Source organism: Notothenia coriiceps, unplaced genomic scaffold (assembly GCF_000735185.1).
Source record: "Notothenia coriiceps isolate Sejong01 unplaced genomic scaffold, NC01 NC01_scaffold00006528, whole genome shotgun sequence".
Classification (NCBI taxonomy): Eukaryota; Metazoa; Chordata; class Actinopteri; order Perciformes; family Nototheniidae; genus Notothenia; species Notothenia coriiceps.
In genome coordinates, this window is record NW_011339229.1 from 33,089 (window position 1) to 44,172 (window position 11,084).

Here is an 11,084-nt window from a genome sequence, read left to right on the forward strand (position 1 = left end):
TAGTCTACTATCCCATCATTCAAGGGTGGTTTTCACTCACTAAGTAATGTTTTTTCTTTGGACGGAAACTATAATTTACATTCTTTTCTTTTTTTTTACTATGTTCAATCTGAATTTACTTTAAAATAAAAATAAATCTATATTAAAATAAAAATAAATCTATATTGATTCTGACTTTTCTACATCCAACTCACAGGTTTATCATTGCTTTGAGAAAAAATATGATTAATTTTCCCCTTTTTAGAAGTGAAGATAGTCATTTGTTCTGGGAATGTCATTTTCGAGCCTGAGGCCTGAAAAACAAGCTCAAGGCTTAACAGGTCAAGAGATGTGCGCCGAAGCAAGAAGAGGTGTTTGAATGATGCTGTGACAGAGCGCAAGCTACTTTAAGGGTATGTGGATTCCCTGACGTGGTCGACAAGATCACCAGTCAATCAGGATTGATGCATATCTGGGGAGGTGCATCAACATAGAGACACCAAAACGAATGTTATGAATGAGAACTCATTTTGACAGTGGTTCTAACAAGTGCTAAGACAGTTTTTATTAAAAACTAAATCTAAAACCACTGTCTTTATATGTATATCTATGTATTAGTGTTCCAGGAACATTGTTACCATGGGTAAGTTTGAATGTTTTTTTGGTCGTCAGATTCCGGAGAGATGCAGCCAACCTACTGGACGTACTGTCAGCCTATCAGAAGCGGCAGATTGTTGAGTTCCTCCCGTATCATAACTGCGACATGATGAACCTTCAGTCACCCGACCTGGTCTGTCTGCTGGAGCTCCAGGCCCGATACACACAGTTCCGACACACAGTCTTCCTTACTGGTACGCATGTGCGATTACCTGATTGGATTTGAAATCTTACTTTACCACCTGATTTATAGTACTGACGTTAATTTCCTTTTTCCTCAGAGCATAATTTTGAGAAGTTCCCTGACCACTCAAGTAGTGGCATCATCGTGGCCAGTTTTGAAGAAATCATAAAAGACTTCGGCAGACTGGTTGGTCACCATGACATCAAGAAAAGGCAGCCAATCATAGATGACGTGCTGTCTCCCAAAGGTCAGTTGTGGTGTTTGTGCAATTTGTAAAATATTTAACTTCAATTAAATGAATAAGTACCAATTCAGGATTAAACTATAAGGTGGTATATATTTCTCCCCTAGATAGGTAGTGGAATTTGGCCCCAATTGGTTTATTGTGAATCAGCACCCTTTACTACCAATGTAACCCCCAGTGTGGAAAATCCTCTTTCCAAAGTCTTTGTTAAAATTCCGGCAATTAGAGAGTGTGCATTGGTAAATACATGGTAAATGTCTTTATTCTAAATGGATTGGATTACAAAAAGAAATGTAGATGTAATTTCAGGATATTAGGTATAAATAGCTGGGAACATTTATCCTAGATCTCTCTGCTGCCTTCTACTGTCCTCAGGTCTCCTGAGACATCTTTGTCTCAGTGACTTTGTGTCTGATCGTTCTCTTTTTATCTTCCCAGAACACATCCCTTCCCTCTCCTCTCATGATCAACCCCAACATCTCCACCAGCAACCCGACTCCATCCCCCCTGCTCTATCTCATCTGTCAGACCAGCTTGTTCCGGATGCTTCCTGTAAGGAAGGAGTGCCGCTTCACTCAGAAACAGACTACGAGGTTCTCCGACGAGCCATCTCACAGTTACGAGCCGAGCGCCATTTGGCCTCTCAGGCAGAGCTAAGCCTCCACTCCCTGAAGAACTTCCCTTTCAATGTTGTTCCTACATGTAGCGGTCCCACCTCCCCTCCTCTACCTCAGAAAGGTCTCACCGAGTCAGTCCAGGTCCCTCAGGACAGAAAAGCAGTGGCAGCCACTTTGGAGTTAATCCACTCAACATTAAAGCAGGAGACGATGGAAGAGGAGAAGAGGCAAGGCGGGGCAGCGACTCTCACTGAGGGACAGAGGAGGGGAGGAGGAGAGGCTGGAGGTCACAGAGATGATCCTTCAGTAAGAGTGGTGGGAGCACTGGGAGGAAGCCAACATCCCAGGAATACTGACACGTCTACCCCTTCGTCCAATCAAAGCGAAGCTGTAGTGACGGGACTGAGTTCCCAGACGCACTCAACTGATGATGGGAAAGAGAAAGCTGATCAGCAAGGAGAGCCTTTATTTCCCGAAGCAGCTACAAGTTCTGCAGCCTCTTCCAGTACCACAGCCTGTCCTGTAGAAGGCGACCGATCAAGGTGAGTGAACGACTAAAACTGAACTTTCGGGGTAAAGTTTTGTAAAGAAATGTATAATAACAATGGTGCCACTACTCACTAACAATAAGATATCCTTGTTATTTTTTTTATTAATGTATAGCTGATTTGAATCATAGTGAAATCAAATACTTTTTGTTAAAAATAGAATATGTTTGTGTCCACTAAAGAGATTACTCTGTAATTATAACATTTTTGTTATAACAAGGATTTAGTTTAAAGCTGAAACTTGAGATTTTTTATTTTAAGCAAAATATTTTTTCCTAAGGAACAATTTCACTTCACCAAAGAATATCAAATTCTAATGTCTGAATTGCATGCAGCTGTAAACAAAGTCTGTCTAAATATAATACAGTATAAACCTGGCATATTGAGAATTGCTATTTTGTAAATGTGTGATTTATCTCCTGTAGATTGCCTGTATGTTGCTACTGAACCGCTTTTTGTTTTCTTTCAGTAGATACGTGGTTCGGGAACAACCAATAAGAGGAGATGCAGCACCAACTGGCACTGCCAGTGTCACCAAGGTAACAGGAATTACTGGCCTAACGCAGGTCTCAGTCAAGGCACTGCTTAGCAGCCAAGGCCACATTCCAATTAAGTCACATTCCTCTTTATTTTGTGCAATTTAACCGTTCATCTTGCGACTATGCTGCTACCTCAAGGATTTATGCTAGTTTACGCTTTAGATATCAGTATTTGTCAGAAACACAATCCATTTGTTGGAACGGCTTTAGCCTACCAATCCCTGTCCACATTGATACCTTTATTCGATTTTGAGTCCAACAGTCTTACATGGCGCCCAAACAGGGGCCGAACCAATGGTTACAAAGGTCAACTTAGTTAGTTATTTATCAAACAAAAAACTATTGACATACATAGTTGTATTCAACAGAGTAACCTATACAAGTCAAGAAGCACAGAAAGTGAGCGTCTTAACCTCACTCAAGAGATGAGGTCAGTTCCTTCTGGAACAACATGAAGGCAAAAGGAAACATAACTTTGGCCATGGGAATGATGAGCAAAGTGTACAGTTTATGACACAAATGTATGTCATAAACTCATGCCGTTGAATCCGACAAATAGCCATCATACCAAAAAACCTTAACTAGCTAGGATAAACTTCTGGAGGCAAAACAACCCCATGTCACACTGCAGTGGCCACTCATGCTAACGAGAATCCAACGTTGTACAGCCTTCTAATGAAGGTTTAAAAAATATTTAATCCTTGTGACGTCTATTGCTGATAAAGGGCCATTAAGTGAAAATCCCACACCCTGATTTGGTGTGAATCCAGCCTAAGAGAGAAAGGAGAAGAAAGTGTCCAGGCAGAAGGCATACAGTAAGGAAATCCCTGTTGAGGAGTACAACAGATTTAAAAAGATTTACCGAGTACAAAAACGCTTTAACACCACAGTGTTTTAAGACCTTCACATCGCTCAGAGGTCATCCATGCAACAAATCAAATTCAAGAACAACGACATTTCAGGCAGCGACTGGCTTTACAGCTGTTTTACAAGCTTCAGGTAATGTATAAATCCCAGAGGCCATCTCTAAAGCCAGAGTTGTGTTTGTCTTTTTTGAGCTGCTGTTGAAACATTGGGTTACATGTGGAGGTAAATATAAACATGATGATATTCTCTCTTCTATACACTAACAAAAACATATTTTGAATATTGTCTTCCATATCTTAATAGATACCCCTAAATACTATACCCATTGCCCTTTTCCAAGTTTATTTTGCAAGAAGACATAATAAAGAAAAATAATAAGTTCTGGGGAAGACACATTTAGAATGGAAATTGGAGGGAGGAAAGTGGGGTATGACAAGCAGCAAAGCGCCCAAGGCCGTAATCAAGACTCTGGATATAACTACGAGGACGATCCAGAGATCAGACACTTCATGACACCTCCTGATGTTCTACTAAATGTTTACAGGTTTTCAAAAAAATTCTGATTGAAAAACCCTCACATGGGAGATACCCTACCCGGCTCCTCTGCCGGAATATATACCCAACCACCAGAATTAAACCTGGAGATTAATCCCTGAAAGGGAAATATATTGGCCAGTACCCGTTCAGTCGGGAGCACCTCCTGGAAAACAAACATCACAGAATCCATTTGACATGTTTAAACCCTCTATACATAGAGGGAAAGGCTATTATTAGCCAAAAAATTACCTTGATAACCAGGAAACACCCACATGAGCGGGAAGTCACCCATTGTCAGTCACAAACTTCTGGAGCTCACCAGAAACAACACCTCCCTAAATGGGGAAAAAGCTGCATGGCAAAGGCTGTGCAGAACCAGAAAAAAAATCTTACCCTTGTTGGGAATTACTTTTTTAAAGTTGTGCATTGCTTCTAACGCAGAATATAAAATGGTCCTTTTAATGGGCTATGATCGATGTAACTTGGGCTTTACTCCGTCCCCAACAAAAAACAATCTCCAAGAACAGTCACCTTAGGATCCAGCCCCTCACGACTAACCTACCCAACGTTTAACAATCTCATGCAGGAAGTGGAGCAGGGATAAGCCAAAGACCAACAACAGATGGCCTTTGAAGGTGACGAGGATCAAACTCTATACTCCTCAATAGTTTCCTCTAAAAGCCCAACTGCAGCTTTCTCTCCACCAGAGTAATTGAGGACACTGAGGGATACCTTTCAACCGGGGAGTTGTACCTGTGCCAAAATGGGACAGCCCAAGGCCTAGTAGCATTGCCAAAAGTCATGCCAATCATAATGGGTACACTACTGGGAAGAAGAATGCTTTCAAAGCAGTAGAACAGGAGATTGGTTTACACAGATCACTAATTTGCTGCCTTACCCTTAGGCCATAACTCGAGGGGAAGACGGGCTTGACCATGACACAACCCAGGCATCTTCTACCACATGTTCCCAGAAAGAAATGGATTTTACACAATCTGGAAACACAAGCAACTGCGCCATTGTCACAGCTGGGATGGAATTTTCCAAGAAGTTCCCCCACTCCTGTTCAGCAAGACCCAGCCAAACGCCCAAGCGAAAGCCTCGTACTAGGTCCCGCTATAGGCCCTTCCCCCCTGTTCAGCACGGCCATGCTGAAAGCTCCCCCCTCCTGATCAGCCCAGACTGGCCGAGTGCACTGCCAGAAGACATCCCCTCCTGCTCACGAAGGCTGAGCCAGAGCTTGCAGCTGTACAGCCACACAGGAAAAAAATACAGCTATAGGGAGCTTTCAAATCCCATGGTTTGGAAGAAAATCACCTACGCCAGACCGGGATGGACACCAGAATTCCCCCCATTCCTCAAGCCGGGCAACCAGTATTTGGAACTCAAAGCTAACAGTATGGTTGTCTTTACCAGCATGGCACCGCCACATGGAAAAGGTCCAAATAGGTTGGCCTCTGGAGTGACCTGTTATGACCACAAAGAAGGCCCATGGTGCGAGGTCCAGTCCCAGGACGGGGCCAGGATCTGTATCCTTGCTGTTTCTCCACAACACACCTCTACACCAATTGCAAGGATCACACCCCAAGTGAGGAAGGGACCCCAAGGGCAGAATGTGAAAGGAGAGACGGTGTTAGAAGACAGCTCAGAGCAAGAGAGCATTATGCCGGTGCTCCCTACATGAGCCAGGAAAAGGAGTCCACACTTTAAAGACTCACATGATGGAAAAACCTAATAGTAACTTTTCTTTAAAAAATGGACGCCTTGCTTTTGTAAATGTTTTACTACATAACCAATGACAATTTGATATTCAGCGATTAATCAATGTATTAATTCAGTCAGTATTTTTAACCATGTATATCAGTGACCACCAACTGGCGGCCCGCGGGCCACATCCGGCCCGCCAGACATTCTCATCCGGCGGGGGTGACAGTGCGTTGGCGGAGTGGTTACTGCGTTCGCCCCCCACCCATTTTTTTTTTTTACAACATCTCGTGAGTAAGGTGCAGTACCGGAGTCCAACAGAGAGGCAGCAGCTGCGGGACAGTAGACTAGTAGACTGCGTACTGCGAAACCATCCCTTCCTTGAAGAAGAAGTGATCCTTCGTTGTGAAAAGTCTGGTTAATGCGCTCCGCACCACAGCAGTAGCTCCGCTGCGACAGAGTCCAACAGAGAGGCAGGAGCTGCGGGACAGTAGCCTAGAAGCAGGGTTGGGTTGTAACGGAATACATGTAATGGCTTTACTTAATCAGAATACAAAAATCAAGTAGGCTAACTGTATTCAGCTGGCGTTACATTTGAAAAACGAGTAACCTGATAACAGTTACTTTCGTAAACCTGAAGTGAATACATTTTGGAATACTTATTGGAATTATTGGTGGAAAAGTTTCCTCACAAAATATAATATTCATTACCGGCAGAACTGTGTGCACACTGCACAGCGCTGCAGCATGTCTGTGAGCAAGAGAGAGATGCAGCGTGTCTGAGGCCCCGCCCCCGCACGCAGATGAGAGAGAGAGAGATCTTTTTTTAAATATATTGAAAGTTAGAAACGGAGATGGATAGATAAAATGTGTAAGATAACGTTTATGTAGCATTTATTTATTGTGGAAATGATGACCAAGATGTTGTGTTTGAGCTCTTGATAAGCCATTAAAACAGTAAAATAAGTTTCTCATGTGCACCAAAACATACCCATCTGTTATGGAAAAATAAAGTATTCTAAAAGTAATCTGAATATGTTACTTTTTTAAGACACGTAACTGTAACTGTATTCTGATTACTTTCAGAGCATGTATTCAGTCAACAACTTCAAAATTCTGGGCTATATAAAAATTGCTGGGCCGCGATAGTGTTTATTGGATACATTTTGGCCCTTGGACAAATGTAGTTGGTGATCCCTGATGTATATGATAACATGCCCTATACTTTGGTGTGTTTTGTACACTGAACAAAAATAGTCCCCTTTTCCTCATCCGAGTTGCGCACCCAACACTGCAAAGACCACGGCCAATGGCCATCTAGCACATAATGTTATTATACACATATGTTCTGCATCTGTATGAGGGAATAACTCCATACCCGTAGGCGGTGGTACACAGTATTTATCATTTATAAAGGGAAACCAGAACACCCAAGAATGCAGATCTACAAGCCCTTGTTTTGCGACAGATATGAATACAAAGCAGTTTGCTAACCATTTTTACACTGGTTCACTTGATTTGCAGATGTCAATGTGAAGATAACCTAAATATATAGAATGATCAGATGAGATGAGGATGAAATCAAAAAGAGACTTCCCCTTTTTTTGTTTTTCTTACCTCGGTTTCTCTTCTTGTGCACTGACTTGCTTAAGCTAAAAAGACAATTAGAGAGTTCCCTTCCCAACAGACTCTGGTTTTTGGGGGTCCACTTTTTGGCCAATTCAACATGTTGAATTCACAAAGCCAAATAGTGTCCAGGGCGCACGTCAGATTCCTGCATCGGGACGGGTGACCCGCAAAAAAAGTGATTCGCGGGTGGTATTTCTTCAAACACTTTCTTCCGGGTTCGGTTCTGGGTAAAACAAAGATGTTGCGGGTCGGGTCGCGGGTGTTGCATAATAAATATATTAAAATAATAATAATTTAGTTTAATGTTTAAATCCTCAGACCTCTCCCCCGCAAGACCGCGCATAATCATAACCTCTGCAGCGCATCTATCTGCTGCTGAGTGCACCACATTCGAAATGGCTGAGGTGAAGCTCTCTAGCGGAGAATACAGCATTTTCAATAACACTTCCTCAAGAGCGAAATCCAACGTCTGGGAGGCTTTTGGTGTTATCCTAGATGGAGAAAATAACCAACATCCCACGCTTTTTGAGTCAAATATGCAACTGCGTGTGTTAATAATTGCACGTTTTCACTGCTCATATATATATATACATATATATGCAGGTTCGGGTCGGGTTGCGGATCTTGTGCCGTCGGGTTGCGGAAATAATTGGCAATATGTGCGGGGGGCGGGTTCGGTATTGCACGTCGCGGATGCGGGCGGCAGCCGGTCTTGAAAATCAGACCCGTGCAGGACTCTGACGCACGTAACACTACAAATGGTAGCGTGACATTGGCTTTGTGTCCCAGACTCTTTTAAAGGGAAATCTTATGAAATCAAAGAACCGCAAAGTCACAGTTTTTACTCCGTCTATATATATATAATTGTTTTTGTACGCACATTTTTATTTTGCTGAATAAAGCCAAGTAGACCACCTGGTCTGCTAAAAGAAAAGTGCCTTGTCTATTTTGTTCTCTTCCATCCTCTCATCCAAGGCCCCTTGTATTCCAGAGTTCTCCATGCTAATGCTAATATTTGCCCCTTAAAAGAGAAAAACCATCAGCACCGGCTAACCCATCCCAACTCCTGCTCTGCCCCGTCTACAACAGATCCAGCTACCCCTTCAACGTCTGCAGCAACTGAACAACCTGCCGCTCCATCTGACTCCACCATTCCTACAGCCACCACTGCACAGCCAGCAGCAGCAGCAGCAGCAGCAGCAGCAGCAAGGGGGCTTCAGCCTCCTGCAGACCCCCAACCTGCCTCGATTCTCCAACCAGCCTTTCCTCCCCATGCCAGGGCCCCTGACTGCACTGAGAGGTGGCCTCCTAGGGCACATGCCTGCCTGGCCAGCAGGCCTGGGTCCAGGTGGCCTGGGTCCAGGTGCTGCTGCCCTGTACTGGCGCTTCCAACATGCCAGCAGGGACTTAACGGGCCTTCCACTGCTCGGGGGGTTCCACAATCCTGAAGTACCGGGCAGCAGCAGGTTCAGGGGGGGTCACAGAGGGGGAGGCTTCAACGGGATGTAGAGAGACGATTTGACTGATGTTACGCTTGTAACGTTCACACACCTGCTCCCTATCAAAAATCCAAACACTACCAGTCTGTTAACAGAGGATAGGGAAATGCACACCCTGAATACAGACAGGTGCCAGGCTGAAGAAAGAAGTGACCACACTCTGCATGCCGCAAGTTTTATTATTCATAATGCCTGATCATGAAAACGTCATGGTACTGATCACGGTGTCCAAGAATCTGGATGTTTTAGTCACTCAAGTTCAGAAACATGATAACAGGAGGAAGGTCGGAAATACTGACTTGACTTTATTTAGTATGCACTTCTGCTTTTATTTGGTGGAGATACTACCAGGTAAGGTTGGCAGAAATCGCTAACACAAACGAACGCGTAGAATACAAAAATGTGGTGTTCAGTGACAAATCACATGTACTTTAACAGGGAGCATTGTCTTCAATTTAAGTAAGTACCTATCATACAAAATCAAAGCATTACATTTGAGTTGTTTCTTGCAAGTGTCTGACTTCTCGCATAATTCAACGTTTTTCTCTAATGATTTTCTTGTAAATTAACAACTTAACTCTTGGAAATTCAGATTTTTTTCTCAGAATATGACCGGCCTTCCCATCTCCAAAAATAAACTGCAAAAGCACTTAAAATGTCGTCATAGAAAGTTGATTTAAGGCCAGTAAAAAACCCTTGTGACCTATGCAGAGTGTGGACCAAAATAAGCGTTTGTTTGTGTTTGACACAAATCAGCTGCTATAAAACAGAATAAAAACCTTTACTACCTTACTGTAACGTTTACCTGTCAGAAAGACACTAATGGAAATCCCCTGCATCTTTACACATGTGCAGGAGATAAAAAAAGACATTACAGGTGAGCAAATGCCAGTTTTCTATGCCTTGTTTTTATTTAATCTCTGACCTTGAATGTACATTTGTAAAATTCTGCTTTTAAACTGAATACATCGTCTCAGATTTAATCAGTTTAAAAGCTTCGAGTAAATATTCCCCGTTTCTTTTCTGTACTCTGCTCTAAGAAAGGGCATTTATTAGAATGTTAAAAGACTGGCTGTATCCAAGTTCCCAGCTTTTTGAGCGCACCACCAGCTTGACGAGTTTTCTATTCCAGCAAACCGACTAATTCATCTCTACAAAAGGACGTTTTCTACAGCGAACGAATATGACCTGATTACCTTTTTCTTATTGCATCATGGGAGATGCACCCTGACTATAAGAAATAATACTTTTTAAGAAGAAAAAACACACCTGTGAAGCACTGAAATAGGACAGACATGTCTCCAAGTGGACATTTTCTTTTGTACCGAATGTTTTGTTTGTCATCCTGCAAGCTGTTTGTGTTTAGTTGCTTTTTGTTCAGTAGGATGGGACTTTGTAACAGACTTGTTTTAACTTTAAAATATTTTTTAAAGGTTTTTCTACACATTTTTTTTGCATTAAAAGTTGCCTGTGTAAACATTGAGTTTGCCACGAGATTTTTTTGACCTCTTCTGTAGAAACGAAACCAGAATACTTGTGAAATGTAAAAGAAAAAAAAGTTTCAATTTAGATAAGAGCTTCTAAGATGAATTAGTTTTTATTGTTGAATTTTTTGTAACAAGACCGTATTGTTATTGTCTTCCTCCCTGCCTGAAACACCCATGGATGTATAAAGAGAACTGGATAGTGTCGGAGGCAAGGCACCGTTCATTCCTATGAAAGTTGCTCTGTTGTGCCCAACATGGAGCGACTACATATTCAGAAAGTACCCGGGTCATCTAGGGCTTTACAGAGTGTGCCTTTTCCTTAAGCCCCGCCTCTGATCTCGGGCTCTCGGAATGGAGAGGGAAAATAACTCTGGATTCGTCTTTTAGCACATTTTACAACTTTTAAAGCCTGATTTAAATAAGGGCTGTAAAAGTGTTCGCACTGGGTGCTGAATTTAGCACAAAAAAAGATACCCTGATATATGTTAAATGGGAAAAAAAAATATTTGGCCAAAATTATATAATGGACAGACACTGAGGCTGTAATGCCATTTGGCCATTCCAAAAATCGGTTTCAATGGCCAGCGCACTTC

At 42.5% G+C, this 11,084-nt stretch overlaps 1 protein-coding gene across 1 annotated transcript in view; it reads left to right on the top strand.

The window, feature by feature from the left end:
- LOC104943680 (uncharacterized) overlaps positions 1 to 10,481 on the top strand; it is a 20,601-nt gene extending 10,120 nt beyond the window's left edge. The window contains exons 8-12 of the mRNA XM_010769134.1: positions 652 to 830; positions 918 to 1,067; positions 1,503 to 2,223; positions 2,699 to 2,768; positions 8,595 to 10,481. Coding sequence (XP_010767436.1) covers positions 652 to 830; positions 918 to 1,067; positions 1,503 to 2,223; positions 2,699 to 2,768; positions 8,595 to 9,014 — 1,540 coding nt within the window. The 3' untranslated portion in view covers positions 9,015 to 10,481. The remainder of the gene's footprint in view (positions 1 to 651; positions 831 to 917; positions 1,068 to 1,502; positions 2,224 to 2,698; positions 2,769 to 8,594) is intronic.
- The last annotated feature ends 603 nt before the right edge of the window (positions 10,482 to 11,084 follow it).